Source organism: Coenobita brevimanus, chromosome 89 (genome assembly GCF_032717465.1).
Source record: "Coenobita brevimanus isolate Jiangsu-jjx chromosome 89, ASM3271746v2, whole genome shotgun sequence".
Taxonomy (NCBI): domain Eukaryota; kingdom Metazoa; phylum Arthropoda; class Malacostraca; order Decapoda; family Coenobitidae; genus Coenobita; species Coenobita brevimanus.
Genome location: NC_137042.1, coordinates 17,871,182 through 17,890,791, shown reverse-complemented (window position 1 = coordinate 17,890,791; position 19,610 = coordinate 17,871,182). Strand labels below are relative to the sequence as shown.

The 19,610-nt window shown below is 42.6% G+C and overlaps 1 protein-coding gene across 1 annotated transcript in view; it reads left to right on the top strand.

Annotated features, from left to right (window-relative positions):
* Positions 1-15,922, top strand: part of LOC145411306 (uncharacterized) — a 191,696-nt gene extending 175,774 nt beyond the window's left edge. The window contains exon 4 of the mRNA XM_080281326.1: positions 14,735-15,922. Coding sequence (XP_080137452.1) covers positions 14,735-15,922 — 1,188 coding nt within the window. The remainder of the gene's footprint in view (positions 1-14,734) is intronic.
* The last annotated feature ends 3,688 nt before the right edge of the window (positions 15,923-19,610 follow it).

The following is a 19,610-nucleotide window of genomic DNA, read 5'->3' as shown; positions in this document are numbered from 1 at the left end:
CTATCCTTTTACACGATTGGGTTTCCGAATTAAAGAAGCTTGATTAATAATTCCATCTCACTTGAATATTACTAGTGAGCTTAACAAATTCGCGTTAGGTTTTGACACAGTTTAGAGGCAGTGTAAAAGAACTTTCGACCACAACTGTACCCTCTGCCCCAGCCCTTCCCACACACACCCATTTTCTCATTTTCCTCTTCGTACCCATCCCTTCCTCTTAACCCTGCCTCTCCCAGTCTCTCATCCCACACACACATCCTTCCCCTTCCTTCTCTCTCATTTGTTTCCAATGTATATTACCTCCGCCTTGTTTTTCTAGTTCCTCCTCTTTTTTTTTTTTTTTTTTTTTTCCCCTGCTCATCTACCCGGTTCTGTATCATCCCCTCTCCCTCATTTTTCTCCTTCAGTCTTTCTTGTTTTTTCTTCTTTCTGCATTTTTCTCTTCATTTCTTCCCTCCCCCACTGTCGTTTCATTCTCTTCGCCTTCTTTCGTTTATCCTCTTCTTATACTAGTACACCTTTCTTTTTTTCCCCTTCTCTTCTCCTCGTCCGTAGCCTTCTCTCTCTTCATCCTGGTCTCCAATATCCATCCCTTTCATTCTCGTGTACTTTATTATGCATTTTCCTATCCCTTATCTACGTTCTTGCTATCTTTCACGCCCTTATCCAGTCTTTAGCTCTCATTCCTCTCCCCTCATCTTCACTCCCCACTATCCTTCCCCTCCCTCGCCTTCCTCCCTTCTCTCTCATCTCACAGTTCCTTCCCTCTTCCCCATCCCCTCTCGCTCTTTCCCTCCTCTTATCCTCCCCCCTCCCTTATCCCTCCCCTCCCCCTCTTCCCACCTTCAACTGTCCTTACTCCCACTTTCCTCTTCACCTTCCTCTCTCACTGTCCTCTCCCACTGTTTCACCTCCTCACCTACTGTCCCTACTTCCAGTCCCTCCTCCCTCTCCTACTTGCCCCCTTTTTTGCTTCTCCCACCGATCCTCCCAATCATCCCTACTCTCTCCCACTATCCCTCCCGTCCTTCCCTTCCCCTTCTGTCCTGTTAACCCCCATTTTTCTCCCCGTCTCCTCCTACTGTTTCCCTCCTTTCTCCCATCTCCCACTTTCCTTTCCTTCACTCCCACGCCTCTCCCATTCTCCCGGGCCTCCTTCCACGCCCCATTGCTCTCCCCCTCCTACCCGCCCCTCCCCTTCCCTCTCCCCCTCCTACCCGCCTCTCCCCTTCACTCTCCCCTATTTACCCGTGCTGGTCGTGAGGTGGCGCCGTGGTGTATCACTGTTTTATTACCAATCATAATACAGGGGAGGAGAAGGCGCCTGCATGCCGGGTTAATTCAGGCTTACGTTGTGGAGGGACGGAGGGAGGGGAGGATGAGGGAAAGAAGGGATGGGGAAAGTGGGAGAGAGACAAGGAGGACATTTAAGAAGATTATTGGACGGAAGGATGAGAGGGGAAGGAGTGGAGAGTAGTGGATAGAGCGGAGGAGAAGGACAGGGAGGAAAGAAAAAAATTATGAGATTAGAAAGGAAACTGTGGGGAGGATAGGACAGGACGAGAAGAGGAAGACAGGGAATAAGGACGAAGAGAGAATGACAGGGAGAAAAACAAGAGAGGGGAGATAGAAAGAGAGAGTGGAGGAATTAAAGGCTGAAGGGAGAATCGAGAGAGAGGACCTGGGGAGAGAAGAGACTGAGAGGGACAGAGAGGGAAGATAACTGGAAAGGGTCAGGCAGGAAGAAAAACGAGAGGGGAGGGGGAGAAAATGGGGAGAGAAAAGATGGAGTGGAACAGGGAGAGAAGATGAGGGGAGAGGAACAAATGAGAAACGTAGGGAGGTTAGAACGATGGACGAAGGGACGGGGGACTCAAGGCAGAGAAGGAAGGATGGAGGAAAGAGACAGGGTAGCAGAAGGGATGGAGAGAAACAAAGAGTGTGAGGATAGGCATACGTATAAGAGAAAGAGGGAGAGATAAGATATAAAGTAGGAGGGACGGGAGGAGCAGAAGAGGTGACTGAGGAGAGAAGAGATAAAGAAAGCAAGGGAGGGAGAGAGGGTGAGGTGAGCGGCACAGGGAGGAATGCAAGAGAGGGCGGAGACAGAGAGACTGGTTAAGACGTAGAAGAAAACTTATAGGTAAGGAAGAGGGTAGACAAACATAAAGACGACAGGAGAGCGAGAAGGAGAGGCAGGAAAGAAGGAAGGAAGGAGAGAGAGAGACGGGAGGGTGAGATAAGAAAAGGGGAAAATGAAGGAATAAGACGGAAGAGGAACATGGAGAGAGGGAAAGAGGAGAGCTGGGTGAGGGGGGGAAAGACAGTGGAGGTGATAACCGTGGAGGGAGGGGAGGCTGAGGGGAGATGGAGACAAGAGGAGATAGGAGAGGAACTTGAGAAAAACATGAGGAGAGGATGAAGGAAGAGGCACTTGTAAGAGGAGGAAAGGCGGGAAAAAAGAGAGGGAAAGCGAGATGGGAAGTAAGGAAGTAAAAGAGTTGAAGGAAGACGATGAAGAGAGCTGGAGGAGACAAACAGGGAAAGGAAAATAACAGGAGGACAGAAAGAGGGGAATCAGAGATGGGGAGAAAATGGGTAGAAAGAGAGGAGTGTGAGAAAAGAAGGAATTTGGACGATATATTCAAGAAAGTCGAGAAAAAAGGGACTTAAAATCAGTCTTATATGATAGCCTGTAAGAGTAAGTATTTAGGCTGCGTGTAATTTCCATCTTTCCTATTCTGTTGGCTGTAGTTTGTGTTGGTGGGAGAAGCAGACGGAGAGGGTGAGTCGGATTCTCTCTCTCTCTCTCTCTCTCTCTCTCTCTCTCTCTCTCTCTCCTATTGTGCTATTGTTTCCTTGCTCCCCGTTTGGTTATGTGATTTAGTGCCATCTTTTGAAGTTGAGTTTGTGTGTGTGTGTGTGTGTGTGTGTGTGTGTGTGTGTGTGTGTGTGTGTGTGTGTGTGTGTGTGTGTCTGTGTGTATTATGAAATATTGAGTGTGCGTGGGAGAATACTACACGAGAGACAGACAGACAGACAGAGACCCGTAGAGGAGGAGACTGGGTATATATGACAGCCCTACAGTGGACACCTATTGGGATGTCATTCTTATTTTATCCTGCATATTTACTAACACAGCTACTTCAGAAACTTCACAAAAACAGTATATCACCGTTTTGAAAAATATAACTATTTTTTTTTTCTAATTCAACCACCAACAGTATCGCCATCATCAGTTCATGGACATAAACTGAAATTTAACGCTTCACATTTGTCTCTTAGCCATCACCTTTTAAAAATATATACACTCCTTTCCCCTCGCTACTTACTTATATCTCAGCCTTTACTGATTCACCACATTGTCACACCATACACTGTTTTCTTGTCTAAAATACACACACATATCTTCACTTTATTTTGTCAGGTTAACTATCATTAATTGTAAATTTTTTGCTGACTCTGCTGTCAATACCGATGGCGTCAGCAGTAGCAGAATATTCAGTTTATTTTCCATCACGCGCTTTCCTATATTAAGCATCTTCATTCGCCTTGTGATTTATCCAGTCAGCATGAGAGATACTGATAACATCATACACACTTGTCTCCCCATTTTCCTACTCTTCGCTCAGTCTGCTTCAGTACGTCCAATATTATAATTTATTTGCTAGGAGGGAGATATACACAAAGACTTATGTAAGACATATTAATGTCTAATTTTATCCTATCTGTTGGGAAAAAAAAAAACTAATATTCTATTCATCTTATCATAGACCTTTTTACTCTGACAAATGAAACACTTCTTACCTATTATTATCAGATTTTACAATATCCTATTATCATGCTCCCATCATGTGTCCTCCTCCTGCCTCTCTTGAAACGGTCTTTACTTAACACTCATTCCATCCTTCTTTAACTTACGGAAAACTTGTTGGAAATGAATTTATCGTAGGCTATACATTACAGTGGCCATCGCCACATGAAGATGAAATCATGTTATAAATATGAATCGCCCAGGATAAAGTATCCTATCGTAAACTAGTATACCGTAATGGTTATGTATAATTATTAAATTGTTTTACTGAATTCAAAAGTGAGGCTGGTCACAGTGATGTGTAAATTGCAATAAACTCTGTGACACTCATCAACGAATAGTTTCCATGGCAGCATCGGCATCAGCTGCCTAACCTCTCATGTTAAAATATAAAAAGAATAGTAATCTGAATAGAGGTAAATACTGGCTACATGTGTCGGGGGGTGGGTCTGTGAAGGAAGGGAGGTGTGGTAGGGTCAGTCATTCCATTCATTAGGATGAATATTTTGGTATTATGTTTTTACAGTACCCAGGCAATATTATTCAGTTCATGGGAGACCTCTTGTAGCAGGTGGGTTAATGAAGGCTATGTTTAACTCCACCAATTCCTTTTTTTTTTTTTTCAAAGAGTATGTAAATCATTTGCGGATGGTAAAAACTAAGCTTGAAAAACTGTTATCGCGTTCAAAGGATTTGAGGATTTTCTCCACCTAAGCACCTGTTGGCGGTAATTACCGAGTCCGTGACCCAGCTAATATCCAGCACAATACAGGAAGCGCTCGTCTGGCTGCATCTTGGCTCATCACTAGTGTCAGTACAGCCAATCAATATGAACGTACACATGCTGTCTACCATTGCTCAATAGTCACTACCAAAGGAATAGTCCACTTGGATATTAGTCTCTCAGTATTTATACAGAAATTACTTTTTGTAAAGGGAGGCCCGAAAGCAGTTCTGCATTTAATGAATATACATGCATCAGAAAAGGAAAATAAATAGCTAATATGAAGCTAGCTGATCATGTATAGGATCTTACGGATCTTTTCACGAGTCGCCATTGGTTCTGTTGATGAGCACATTTCATTGGATCTTCCAGCCCTGTTCTTGTTGACATAAGAGATTTTGCGCCACATCTTCTTCAGCGATTTTTTTTTTTCATGTATTACAGTGTTCTATTATGTACTGTTTATAAACTTATAAGAAATCAACAAAATATCCAACAGTAACATATAACAGGATATTAACCGTAAAAATAAATCACTGAAGCATAGGTGGCAGGGAATCTCAAAAGCCAAAGAGAGTACAGTCCCTAAGTAGATCTGGAGGTCAAAACCAGGCCCACACCCATCCTTTCCCACCCTGCTGGAGACAATGGGTGAGAGGAGAGAGAAAGAGTGAGAGAAGAGAGCATATTGGGCCAGACAAAACGCTATTGTTGGGATGAACCTCTTCCACTAGGCTCAGTACTCTTCATGACCCCCCCACACACACACACACACAGGCGAAAATACAAGATAAAGCTCCATGGTTATAAAAAGTTTAGTGATGCAGGACGGTCTCTTGTACCTAGAAGCAAAAGAGTACTCTGACCCGATTGTGATATGAACATGGCCCTTCTTTGCTATATTACTATCACAAAATACAGCTCATAGTCAGTCCATTCACAGTGCAGTGCAGCTCCGTACACCGCGACATTCTCACTTCATGCACCACATTACAACACTAATAATTCTTCAACATAAGCCCAACAAAACATCTATGGGAGCGAGGGGTTGAATTGGCCTGATTCTTGCAGCCTAGACGGTTCACGTCCAGATGAGGCTGCAAAAACAACAGCAACAGCAACAAGAGTATATTCTCGCACTTCTTCGTTTTCTCTTCTGTTGACTGATTTCTCTCGATTTATCAATAATCCCTTTGACTGTTTTATTTCTCTTTTTTTTTTTTTTCAGTCTTATTTCAGCGCCTTCATTGTTTATTTATATATTACCCTTTTGCCGTCCTGCTTGTCTTCCCCCCCAACCCCTGCGTCTTCTCCTCACATATTTTTTTTAGCCATCTTTCTCTACCTTCTTTCCTATCTTATAGCACTTCCCCACTTTTGTGCTTTGTGTCTTCCCTTTATGCTTCTTTTTTGTTCTTTTCTCTGCTTTCCTTGTTCCTATTGTTACATAGCCTATGATTTCATCATCCTTTGTGTAATTTTAACGCACAGTATGCTGCATGTTTGATCACGAGCGTGTTCTGCCTCAGTCCCCCCCTTCTACCGTTATAGTAGAGTAAGTCGTTCTCTCTGTTGCTTAGAGCGGGATTGTAAACTCTATGTCCCCATGGCTTCATTTGCGCGTCCTGCTTACAAGTTGTATCAGGCTCTGCTGGCCCCTATATAATGAGCTCAGTCTCTGCATCATTGCCACTTAGATCTGCTCCTCATTTTGTTCACATCTCTGTCCTCCCCTGTACAATTATTATTATTGTGAGTGCTCAAGAAATCTCCAAACATCTAGCAGCTGTGTGTAATTTGAGTATAACTGTTGTTGTATTTTTTCTTGTACTGTATAGCATAAGTTTAATTTGTAGGCCTAGTGAAGTTTTTGTAATTCGTGTGGGGTTCTTTGTGTCAGTCATTTTTGATAATAGTTTGTATCTGTAATTATTTATCTGGCATTCACTGAGTATTATCTGGTATCTCATTTTATCAGGGCTGACTTAGATAAATTTACTCTTTCTAATTTCGTGTTAATAGAGGCTATTGCAGTTAACCATATATTTAACCTGTTTATTTGCCATTACATTATCCTTATGAGTTCTGAATGTTTTGTTGTTAGTTTAAGCATTAAACTTTAACTTGTAATTTTACCTAACTCTTTTGTTTTGAACCTGGAACTTTACGGGACAGTAGTGACTCTTCGTATTCTCACTTAAAGTGTACATTATCTTTCTCTGTTCCGTAACATAAATTTGGCGACCTCGCCAGGATATTCAGGATATTATCATAAGGATATTGTTTGATATTTTGTGACTGTGATATATTCATGATGGCTACTATTTCTACACTTGATGAAGCCAGGGATTTTTTGTCAAATGTGCAAACAGTGTGTGATATAGAAAACAGAACAAAGAATGAACTTAAGATTGTTGCTCAACAATTGGGATTTGTTGTTCGCTCTCATCAGTCTAAAGATCAGATTGTTGCCATGATTAATGAAAGCTTGTTCAATGTAACTCCTCCAAATGAGCAAACGCAGATTGAATTAGCTAAGTTACAGCTAGCTCTGCAGGAGTCTCGTGTGAAGGAAGCTGAATTTCAGGCAAATGCTAAGCAGGCTGAGTCTCAGGCTAAGGAGGCGGAATCTCAGGCACGGATTCAGGAGGCACAGATACAGGCACAAGTTGAACTTGCCAGGATTCAGGCAGACCATGAGTATCGCATGAAACAAGGTGGAACTGGATCATCTTGCTCTGATGATTTTGATGTGGCTAAAAATGTTAAACTTGTCCCTCCTTTTAATGAATCTGATTTAACAAAGTATTTTCAGTTGTTTGAGAGGGTAGCTACAGGTTTTAATTGGCCTAAGGAGTATTGGCCAGTACTCCTTCAAACTGTTCTCACCGGTAAAGCTCAAGTAACTTATGCATATTTGCCTCAGGATCAATCTGATAATTATGATGTAGTTAAGAGCTTCATTCTTAAGGCCTATGAGCTTGTTCCTGAAGCCTATAGAGTAAAATTTAGGACAACTTACAAGCAAGATAAGCAATCCCATGTTGAGTATGCAAAAATCAAAGATCTGTTAGAGCAGTGGTTAAATTCTAAGAATGTGGAATCTGATTTTGGTAAATTTAAGCAGATGATTTTGCTGGAGGATTTCAAAAGGTGTATTTATAAAGATGTAAGCCTATATCTTGATGAGAAAAGAATAGATAATTTGTCTGATGCTGCAGTTTTAGCTGATGAGTATGTTCTCACTCACAAGAGATATTTTAGAGGAAAAAGGAAAGCTGAGAGTCAGTACGTTGCCTCTACTCAGAGTACAGGTAACAGGAAAGAGAATAAAGATTATGTTTCTCAGGAAGTAAATACCAGCTTCACCTCTAGATTTCAGAAAAGTAAATGTACTTATTGTAGTAAGCTTGGTCATACTACGGAGAGATGTTTCAGGAGACAGCGTGATGTGAACAAAAAGGAGTCTTTAAATATTCAGTCAATTGGTCTAGTGTCCACTCTTGAGAGTTCCCAGAATTCTTTAACTGAGTTAACTGAACCTGCTTTGAGGGGTAACTTAAATTCTCATGATGGAGCTCCTCTTTTGAGCAGTAACGTGGGTGACACTCTCAAGAGTTCATGTGCTAATTTCCTGTCTGATGGTTTTGTCAGTCCTCTGGACAGTAATGACAGGAAATCAGTTAAAATATATCGTGATACAGGTGCTTGCCAATCCCTTATGCTGACCAGTGTTCTAGGCTCTAATTTTAATTCCTCTGATGAAACTGTAATCTTACAAGGTGTAGGGAATAATTACTTCTCTGTTCCTCTGTGCAGAGTGAATTTAGAGTCTGGTTTTGTTAATGGTTCTGTTATGGTTGGGTTGGTTGAGACACTCCCAATGTCAGGTGTAACTTTCTTACTTGGAAATGATATTGGTGGAAGTCAAGTGTGTCCAGCTCCTCAGTTGTCTAGTGAGCCAGTGGCTGCGTCCCAGGATTGTGATGTCCCTGATGTGTTCCCTGCATGTGCTGTCACTAGGGCTAAGTCTAAAGTTACTGGTGATTTAGAGGATAATGATGATGATGATGTTATCCTAGCTGACACTTTTCTTGCTAATTTGGACCACTCACCAGATGAGGCAGTACCCCGTAGTGTTGATAATTTGTCTCGTCAAGAGTTGGTTGAGTTGCAGGTTGCTGACCCTGAGTTGAAAGGTCTAGCTAACTCTGCTTACAGTGAAGAAGAGTCAGCCGGTGCTTCTACTTGTTATTATGTAAAGTCAGGAGTACTTATGAGGAAGTGGAGACCCCCAACAGCATCAGCCGACTGTGAATGGGAGGTTGTACATCAAGTTGTCATCCCTCGTGTTTGTAGGCAGGATATCATTCGAGTGGCTCATTATTCCAGTTTGGCAGGACACCTTGGAGTGAGGAAGACTGTGGCACGCATTTTGAGACACTTCTACTGGCCAGGTATCTTCAGGGATGTTTCCTGGTATTGTAAGTCCTGTCACACCTGTCAAGTTGTGGGAAAGTGTAATCAGACCGAAAAGGTTGCACCTCTAGTTCCCATTCCTCCTTTTGAGGCGCCTTTCACCCGTGTGTTGGTGGATATTGTGGGCCCTCTTCCTAAGACTTCTTCAGGATTTTCTTATGTGTTGACCATGATTGATATGGCTACTCGTTATCCTGAAGCCATTCCACTTAGAAACATCTCAGCAAAGAACGTGGTTAAGGAAATGCTAGGGTTCTTCACAAAGTTTGGTCTGCCCAAGGAGGTACAGTCAGACCGAGGAAGTAATTTCATGTCAAATGTTTTCAAGCAGTCTCTGAAAGAGTTGGGCATCTCCCAGATCACGTCTTCAGCTTACCATCCCCAGACCCAAGGAGCGTTGGAGAGATATCATCAAACACTCAAATCGATGCTCAAGAAATACTGTTTGGAACATCAGAAAGACTGGGATAAAGGTCTTCCATTCGTTGTGTTTGCTGCAAGAGAATCTCCAAATGAATCACTGGGCTTCTCACCTTTTGAACTACTGTTTGGCCATGAAGTAAGAGGACCCCTTAAGTTACTCAAGGAATGCTGGCTGTCGGAGGAAGATGACGTCAACCTGCTGGAGTATGTGATGAAATTCAAAGAACGGCTGTCCACTGCTTTACAGCTGGCGAGAGAGAATTTAGGAGCTGCTCAGGAGAAGATGAAGACTTGGTATGATAAGAAGTCCAGGTTACGCCACTTTCAGCCAGGAGATCAGGTTTTGATTCTGCTACCAGTTCATGGGCAACCTCTTCAAGCCAAGTTTAGTGGCCCTTATTTCGTGGAGAAGAAACTCAGTGATGTCAGCTATGTCATCGCCACACCAGATCGTAGAAAGAGCAAGCAACTATGTCACATCAACATGCTAAAGTTATATCACAGGCGGGACGAAAATAATCCAGTCTGCACTGTAGCTGTTCCACCCGAGTCTGCAAGTGAAGCTCTCCCATGCAGTATGAGCCTGAGTGATAGTTTGGGGAAGAATCCTGATATCATGAATGATCTCCAGACTAAGCTTTCTCATCTACCACCCAAGGAAAGGCAGGAGTTTTCGGCATTACTGCAGGAGTACCCGCAAGTGTTCCGTGCTACTCCAGGAAGAACCACTGTGTTGATGCATGATGTCGATGTTGGAGACGCAAAGCCAATTAAATTGCCTCCTTACCGTGTGAACCCAGTGAAAGTTCCTCTCATCCAGAAGGAGCTTGGCTACCTGTTGGACCACAAGATGATTGAGCCCTGTCAGAGCAAGTGGAGTTCTCCTGTCACTCTGGTCCCTAAGCCAGGTGGGTCACAGCGGCTTTGCATTGACTACAGACGTGTTAATCAGATAACCAAAACAGACACTTACCCTCTCCCTCGTGTGGAAGATTGCATAGACAAGATCGGAAAGGCTAGGTACATAAGTAAGTTTGATTTGTTAAAGGGATACTGGCAAGTACCTATGACTGAACGTGCTAGGGAGATCTCATGTTTTGTAACTCTAGGAAAGGCTTTTGCATGTTCTGTAATGCCGTATGGTATGAAGAATGCACCAGCCACATTTCAGAAGCTCATGAATGTTGTAACAGAGGGTTTGGCAGGGTGTGTTGTTTATATTGATGATGTATTAATCTTCAGTGACAACTGGAAAGATCACCTATGCCATGTCAGTAAATTTCTTGACCGTTTAGTTCATGCTAATCTTGTAGCTAATTTATCAAAGTGTGAGTTTGGTCAAGCTAAAGTTCAGTACCTTGGGTATGTAATTGGTGATGGACATGTTGCACCACCAGGAGCTAAGGTTCAGGTTATAAGTGATCTTCCCAGACCTAAAAGTAGGAAAGAGCTACAAAGATTTTTGGGAATGGTAGGTTATTACAGGAGATTTGTTCTTAACTTTTCTATTCTTGTATCACCACTTACAGACCTACTGAAAAAGGGAGTTAAATTTGTCTGGACCGATAACTGTGAATCCTCTTTCAACAAACTTAAAGCTATTCTATTAAGTCAGCCAGTGCTCGCTACTCCAAATTTTGCTAAGCCTTTTAAGATGGCTGTTGATGCAAGTGATACAGGAGCTGGGGCTGTTTTGCTGCAAGAGGATGATCAGGGTATTGAACATCCTGTATCTTATTACAATAAGAAGTTCACTCCACCTCAAAAGAACTACTCCACTATTGAGAAAGAGCTTTTGGCCTTGATTTTGGGTTTACAGCAGTTTTCATTTTATTTGTGTTCTGGTTTTGACCCCATAGTCATTTATACCGATCACAACCCACTGAAATTCCTTAGTAAGTTTAAAGATAAAAATCAGAGATTGACAAGATGGAGTCTACTTCTTCAGGAGTATTCATTAGACATACAACATGTCAAGGGGAAAGAAAATGTTATTGCAGATTGCTTATCTAGACTTTAGACAGATTGTTTTAGAGTAATAAGAAATTTCCTTTGTAAATTTCTTTTTTCTTTGTGGGGAGGTGTTACATAGCCTATGATTTCATCATCCTTTGTGTAATTTTAACGCACAGTATGCTGCATGTTTGATCACGAGCGTGTTCTGCCTCAGTCCCCCCCTTCTACCGTTATAGTAGAGTAAGTCGTTCTCTCTGTTGCTTAGAGCGGGATTGTAAACTCTATGTCCCCATGGCTTCATTTGCGCGTCCTGCTTACAAGTTGTATCAGGCTCTGCTGGCCCCTATATAATGAGCTCAGTCTCTGCATCATTGCCACTTAGATCTGCTCCTCATTTTGTTCACATCTCTGTCCTCCCCTGTACAATTATTATTATTGTGAGTGCTCAAGAAATCTCCAAACATCTAGCAGCTGTGTGTAATTTGAGTATAACTGTTGTTGTATTTTTTCTTGTACTGTATAGCATAAGTTTAATTTGTAGGCCTAGTGAAGTTTTTGTAATTCGTGTGGGGTTCTTTGTGTCAGTCATTTTTGATAATAGTTTGTATCTGTAATTATTTATCTGGCATTCACTGAGTATTATCTGGTATCTCATTTTATCAGGGCTGACTTAGATAAATTTACTCTTTCTAATTTCGTGTTAATAGAGGCTATTGCAGTTAACCATATATTTAACCTGTTTATTTGCCATTACATTATCCTTATGAGTTCTGAATGTTTTGTTGTTAGTTTAAGCATTAAACTTTAACTTGTAATTTTACCTAACTCTTTTGTTTTGAACCTGGAACTTTACGGGACAGTAGTGACTCTTCGTATTCTCACTTAAAGTGTACATTATCTTTCTCTGTTCCGTAACACTATCTTTTCATTTCCACTTCTTTTCTTGCGTCGTGTTACCCTCCTTTCTTGTTTCGCCCTTCATTTTTTCTCCGCTTTTCTGTGGGTCTTCTCTTCTTGTATTCTCTCTCCCTCTCACTCCTTCCCTCCATTCGTCAAGGAACATAAGGGTCACAGTGTGGTCTTTTGTTTCTGGATTTTCCACGTAATACATCATGTCTAAAGGCCTCTTCCCACCCTTCCCCCCTCGCATTCCGTGTAGGCCATGTTGAGAGAGAGAGAGATAAAGAGAGAGAGAGAGAGAGAGAGATGATAGAAAAAGGAAAAGGAGATATAGGAAGAAGTAAAGAGAGGAAGAGAGAGAATCAAGACTGGGCTAAGGAAGAATGGAAAGGGACATGGAGAGATAAAGGGTAGGAGAGAAGAGATGTAGGCGATGGGGAGGAGAGGTAAGTGAAAAAAAAAAAAATCAGCTGATGAGAAAGAGGATGGAAGAGTGGAAAGGAGAAATATGCTATGCAGAATTAAGAAAAATAAGACAAAGGGCGGCTTCGATAGCCTTACCCCCCCCCCTGCAGCATTCTAATTGGAGAGAAATAATCATTTGTAGGGCATAGGGCAATTCCGAGGGGTCACACCCTCGCTTAAACTCGGTTCGGCTGGGGGTCTACCTCAGTACAAAATTTCGTTCTGGGTAATTAACTAGAAAAAAATCTAGTCGTGCATACCAGTGTTGCCTGCAACCCTCTTGAGCCCCTCCCCCTCCCCCCCACACACGTTAAGGACGGACCTTTGAGGTTTCATCCTGTGTAATACCTGGTCCGGATGGATTTCTACTACTGTGCAAAATTTCTTGTTCGTAGGTAATAAAAAAAAAAAAAAATTCTCCAGGGGCTGCCTTTCCTCCCCTGTGAGAGGTAGGGTAGTCCCGCCCTGCCTAAAACTTGTCTCGAGAGGAGGCTTGCCACTGTACAATACTTCATTTACCTAAGAAAATACTATGGCCCTGCATACAGGCGTTGTCCAGGATCCCGGGGGTTGTCCCCCCACCCTGTATAGGGCGACCTTTGGTGGGTCTAGCCTACCTTAATCATGGTTCAGGTGCAAATTTACCAACTTCAAAATTTCGTGTTAAAAAAGAAAAAATACGGCCTAAGATACCGCACCCATACCAGTATCGCCGGGAACTCATGAGAGCCACCACTCTTATGGGGTCGGGCCTCTGGGATCGTCCCTCGCCTGCGTCGAGGTCATACCCTGGGCTGGGTGGAAGTCTAGCACTTTGCAAAATTACGTTTTCCTAACGCACACTCCGTCCTTGAAAAAAGTACAGTTACTTAGCGAGTAACTAAGTAAGTAGGTAAGTGACAAAGATAAACACTATAAGACCACCGTTGTGGATGCGGCAAAAAGGGGGGGAAGAGACGTTGAAAAAGGGAGAGAGGGGTGACAGGCAGAAGAGGGGAAAAAAAGGGAGAGGCATACGAGGGGAAGGAAGGAAGGAGTGGTAAGTGATTAGCAAGTGGTAAGTGAAGGGAAAAGAGATAATAATATAAGGAGAGAAGGAAAGACAGGCTTGAGAGATGGAGCCTGGGAAAGGTGAGGAGTGGTATGTGAAAAGGTGACTGAGAAGCAGTAAAGAACACGAGTGAAGAGAATGAGAGAGAAATGGTTAAAAGACAGGATGCGAGTGAGAAAGTACTCCTTGAGAGAAGGACTGCTATATGAGCATGAAGGAAAACAAAAGAGTACGAAGAAAAGGAGGCAGAGAGAAGACGGCAGGAACAGGTGATGAAGTGAGGAACAAATTAGTGAGACATGAGGCTGGGAGTGAAAGGCGAGAGGAAAAAGACTGTGTGAATTATTAGATACTGCGAGATACTACAGTCAAAAAATGCAAAGGCTCAGTTGGTGAGTAAATCGATATGTCCATTTTGCTGCGGACTCTGTTGATAGCTCAGTTTTTATGTTACCCTTTCCTAATTTGAATCCTTCCCATCTCATTCTCAAGCGAATAAAGTGACGATGATGATGAGGATGGTGATGATGATGATGATGAGGAGGAGGAGATGGTGATGGTGGTGGTGGATTGCATTGGTGTGGGTTGAGCGTTTCAGGTAAATTCGTTTGTTTGCCGTGTGTTCCTTGTTTTGCTTTGCTAGATATGCTGCTGCTGAATGTGTTTGCACTTTTCTTTCGATTAGTGTACGATAATGTGTACTGTAATCAGATAATGTACATGAATTAAATACCAGTACCAGTCATTTCGATGTGTCAGGAAGAAATGTCAGAGTTGTTGGTCAGTTTGCCTTTTTCGGTATTTTGTGGTAATGGCAGGCAGGATGATGATGTAGCAGGATTTTTCTTTTCCGTAAAGAATAACGACGTAAGATATCTTTTCTGTATATTCTAACTCTTTCTTTTTTTCTCTTACTCCTCAGTCGTTCTTCGGGCGGACGTACAACAACCTGTCATCGCTGAGTGAGTGCAAGAACAGCAACAGGTGCGTGATCAACAAGAAGACTCGGACGTCCTGCAAGAGCTGTCGTCTGCGCAAGTGTCTGGTGGTGGGGATGTCCAAGAGTGGCTCCCGCTACGGCCGCCGCTCCAACTGGTTCAAGATCCACTACCTCATGCAAGGCAACAACAATAACAATAATAACAACAACAGCACCAATAACAACGAGCCCAGTGTGAGTCTGAGCTCCTCCATGCCCAGCAACAGTGACGTCAGCAGCGGGGACCCCACCTTTCCCCTTATCCCCACGCCCACCTCGCCCGCTCTCATGAGTCCAGCGTCAGAACCCAAGACACTCAGTCCGGACTTTAAATTTAGCTCTGATTTCCATTCTGGGATGGAGTGCAACAAGAGACTTAATTCACCCACGACCTCATCCTCGGAGTCTCATCACTCGGACTCGTCAGACTTGGGAGAAAAGCCAGTTTTCCCGCCTTACCTAGAGCACTTCAGTCCTAAAGACCTCCTCTCGCTCTGCCAGTGGCCCGCCCTTGCCCCTCACTTATCTCCCTATGTTGGTCCATCTCCCCTCGCTCCCCAGCGCTACCTCTACCCCTACCTCCCCCCATTGCTTTCAATGTACAGCAGGCAACAGTATCTGGACTCCATTCTGCATAAGGTTCAGCAGCAGAGCGAGACAGGAGACGGAGAAGAGGAGCCCCGGAACCTAGCATCCCCAGCACGAGAGTTCACCCCACCTACGAAATTTTTCAAACCCACAGCGAGGCCTCCCCACGAGCTGCGAGTGCCAGTGAAGCCTTGTGCCGGCCACTCTCCAGTACGAGGACTATTGAAACCACGTCTGGAACCCTCTTGTACTCCAGGATACAACCCCGGCCACGACCTGACACCTCGAGGCAGCCCTGATATAGTCCCCGTGGCCGCCACTGCTCCACAAGATCTACCCATTGACCTCAGCCTTAAAAATAAGTCACCGAGTCCTTCACGATCGGATTCTGAGGAGGAGAGATCGATCTCCAGCAGTCCACCCCGGCCATTAGAGGAGGACGGGGACGACAAGAGAGAGGAGGAGGACGACAAGAAGGAAGGAGGGAGGAGTAAGGTTGAACAGGAAACCCCTTTGGATCTTAGTTCCGTGAGGACTGGCTAGGTGGAAATGATGCACAGGGACAGAAAGCATGGATGGGGAAGTGGAAGTGGAAAAAAGAGAAGTTGACCAATAAGTGACAGTGAATGCTTTTAAACTTTTCTTTGCATGGCGGTGGATGCTTTAAAGTACATTTCTTTCCTTCCATATCGTTCAATTAAGAACAAAAGCTACTCCTTACTTATTCATTCTCTTAAACTACCACTACTGTTCCTCATGCAGAACCTCTCTCCTTTATCTTGCTTATTCCCGTTGTCCTTTCCCCTATATTCTAAACGCATTTCCTCTTCTTACCATTCAGTCCATCCCATGCACACTCATTGCCTTTCCCACCCAGTCCCCCTCCTATCCCTCGCTCCGCCATGGTGTTGGGGAGTGACAGGGGATTTGCCTCCTCACAAGTATAGGCCATTCAAGTTGTTCCAGCCATTACAACCGTGCCATCGAAAGTACAAGCTCTTTTTATAGTTCCACTGACAGAAAAAACGACATGCAAACCTACATATAATCTTTTTGTATATCCATTTACGCACTTCAGTGCCAAAACAAAGATCATATTGCTACGAAACATAAATCTGTTGCAACGTACTGCGGCAGATGTGTCGATTACAGAAATGCATGGAATTATAGACACGTATCGTGAGCTCTTAACCAGAAAAAACACACATACACAAACAAACCACCACACCCCCGCCATTCCCTTTACGGATGCTAAATCTGGTATCATGGCCATACGGACTGGGCACACCAACAGTTTGGACACTCAGCCAGTACTTTCAGTGATAAAAGTTTGCCTAGTATTTCATTGCCTCTACATTATGTCAAATATGTTGGAGAAACATAACAAGTATTTCAACTTGGAAATATCAGTCATCAGAGGAAACTGAGAAGTTGAGGTATAATATTAGGCCAACTGATTTTTCTGGCTATAATAAAATTATCTAATTTTGTGCATTTGTCAGTAATATGTAGTTACAAAAATGATTATGCACAGGTGATTTATGGGATGATAATATAACACCGCTGTGATCAACAATGACGGGTAGTGAAACCAGATGGGTCACCAACCAAGGATAAATTGTAACAAACTGTGACAGAAAAGTGCTCCAAATATACAGTACCTGTCTGAATAATATGCTGTTCCAAATATGTATATGTTACCCAGGTCATGACCAAAAATTGAGGCGCCATTACAAGATCAGCATGTACTGTACAGCGCTAACGTAAGCAACTCCGTGAAAACAACAATCAGGGAGTGTCTCTGTTGGTTCATATATACTGTAGTGCCTGCCTGCAGTCAGCGGAAATATAGGAATAAATATATACGGTACCAGGCAAAAGCATTTAGACTGAAGACATTACGATCACAGAATATACCTTTCTTTGTGATTACCTCTTTGGTCAGTCAACATATGGGAAGGCGTGGGTTTAGTGGTTAATATAGGTGCTTCAACATATCCATCTGCTTCACAGTCATTCATTTGATAAGGTGACTGAAGAAATGCAATGCATTTTTGTTATCACGTCTTTTCCAGTCCGATCTCTCGTTATCCTACTTCGAAGTTATATGGAGAGTGGTATGAAGATTAATATATATAAATATATTTTTTTAATGTTCCGTAGAGGAGTATGCGTGATGTTAGTGCTGAGCACTTAAATAGACTGTTGTATTCAGAACTCCAGTTCTTGTGTAATGACTAAACTGGACTAGTGTGTGAGTGTTTGTGTGCGCGTGTATGTGTCGTCAGACACATGTGATGCGTTTTGTAAATATCTTTTGAAAACTGATGAATAAGAAAGGAAGTTAAGAATGTCGTGAATTTTTAATTATATTGGTGGGCACGAGGAGTGCCACTGTTTGGTAAAAGCTACCGGTGTTCCATGCGTCCTGGTGCTGTGGTTATTCTGTGTGATGGTGTGTTGTTCGAACGTGAAGACAGACTGACAACAACTGTTTATTCATTGTGGCTGAACTGTATCGTCCGGCCCTGAACTCACGATCAGCAGGTGACCAACAGTGCCTGGTGGGAAGTGAAGACTTAACTGCAGGAGGATGGTACAGCAGGAGCCCTGGGGACCGTATTCTTGCCAGACGAAGAAGCTCCTTAGCAGCTCTTGTTTTTAGCTCTCCATTTTGCCTCCACCTTACAGTTCTTTTTTCTTGTTATCTGTGTCATTTCAGTATCGTACAGTTTGCGTTAATAAAACATGAAGAGTAAGATGTAGGAGGCTTAGGATTAAGGCCTATCGACTGCACGGGGATTAGGTAGTCTATTTCTACAACTGTTAGTCTTCAAATAGATTCTGAACATGACCCATACCCTGTTTTACTATTGATTGAACACAGACAGTGGGAAAGCAAAGTCGGTCGAATAGTACATGAAAATATGAACCTGTCATATACAGAAATATACTGATAAGGAAGGAGTGCTAGGAAGCCACTTTACTGAAAAGAGTACGGCCATTTGGTGTTGGGAGGCGGTGGGGCCATCCTGCAATGTCCGAAAGTCCATGATTGCCCTATTATTCCGCTTTTGGTCCCCGTTATTTTCACTACTCCTTGGTTTTCCTTCTCCATTTGTCACTCTCGCACTTAGACGGTTCTATTCTCGTCGGCTAAGGAGGCTTACCAGGACCTGTTTTTTCACGATAAAATGTTTGCTATACCTTAATACTCTTTTCTTTTTATATATTTTTAAGACTGACATAGTTGGTATAGAGAACTTACAAATATACAGTGTTATGCCGTATGGGGAATTAAAGCGGTAAGGAAGTGGTGCTAAGGAGCCTCCAAAGCTGACTGAAATATCGGCCCTAGGATCCATTTTCCCCCACCTCCCTCTCTACTCACACCCCGGAGAACTGCTGATCCACTTCCTATGCAGTTTTTTCAAAAGCCATGACATACGATCTATGTTTACCAGAGTTTTCAATTTATAATGCGGTATAATCCACGCACATCCTTGATGCCCTCTACAGAAGAAGTCCTATATTCGTCCATGATCCTTAGATTCTCTTCAGGACTTTCAGCCAGTATCGTATTGTTAGACATCTGTATTCCTCAGCTCTCCTCAGTGCAGCCCTCTCGCAAATATCAGTTACCTGTAGATACCAAAAACTTTCACATGCATGCGTATTTGAGGGTGTCTTAACCTATTCAGTAATTTGAATCCTATATCTTGTTGATTCTTTCTACTACCAATCAGTTATACTGAACCTGAAAGAACTTTCTAGTGTTCACGGGGTTAATGAAGACTCTATTTAATCCCTTCAGTAAATTATACAGTCAGGTATTAAAATAATATAACTAAAAATTATGCTCTCAGGCTAAAGGTGTTGTTTTGCTGTATATCCCCCTCCATTATAGTACACACACACACACACACACACACACACACACACACACACACACACACACACACACACACATATATATATATATATATATATATATATATATATATATATATATATATATATATATATATATATATATATATATATATATATACATATATATATAATTCCTACCTAGCTTAAGTTGATAATTATGCGCTGTGATTTTCATTATCTGCCCGTGTTATAAACAATGTCTAAACTATTTTACATATGAGGATAGAGTTGCTGTATAATGACAATCGAATGTTTTGTTACGAGCGGCGAAATGAATCCCACAGGCTAGAGTTCGAAC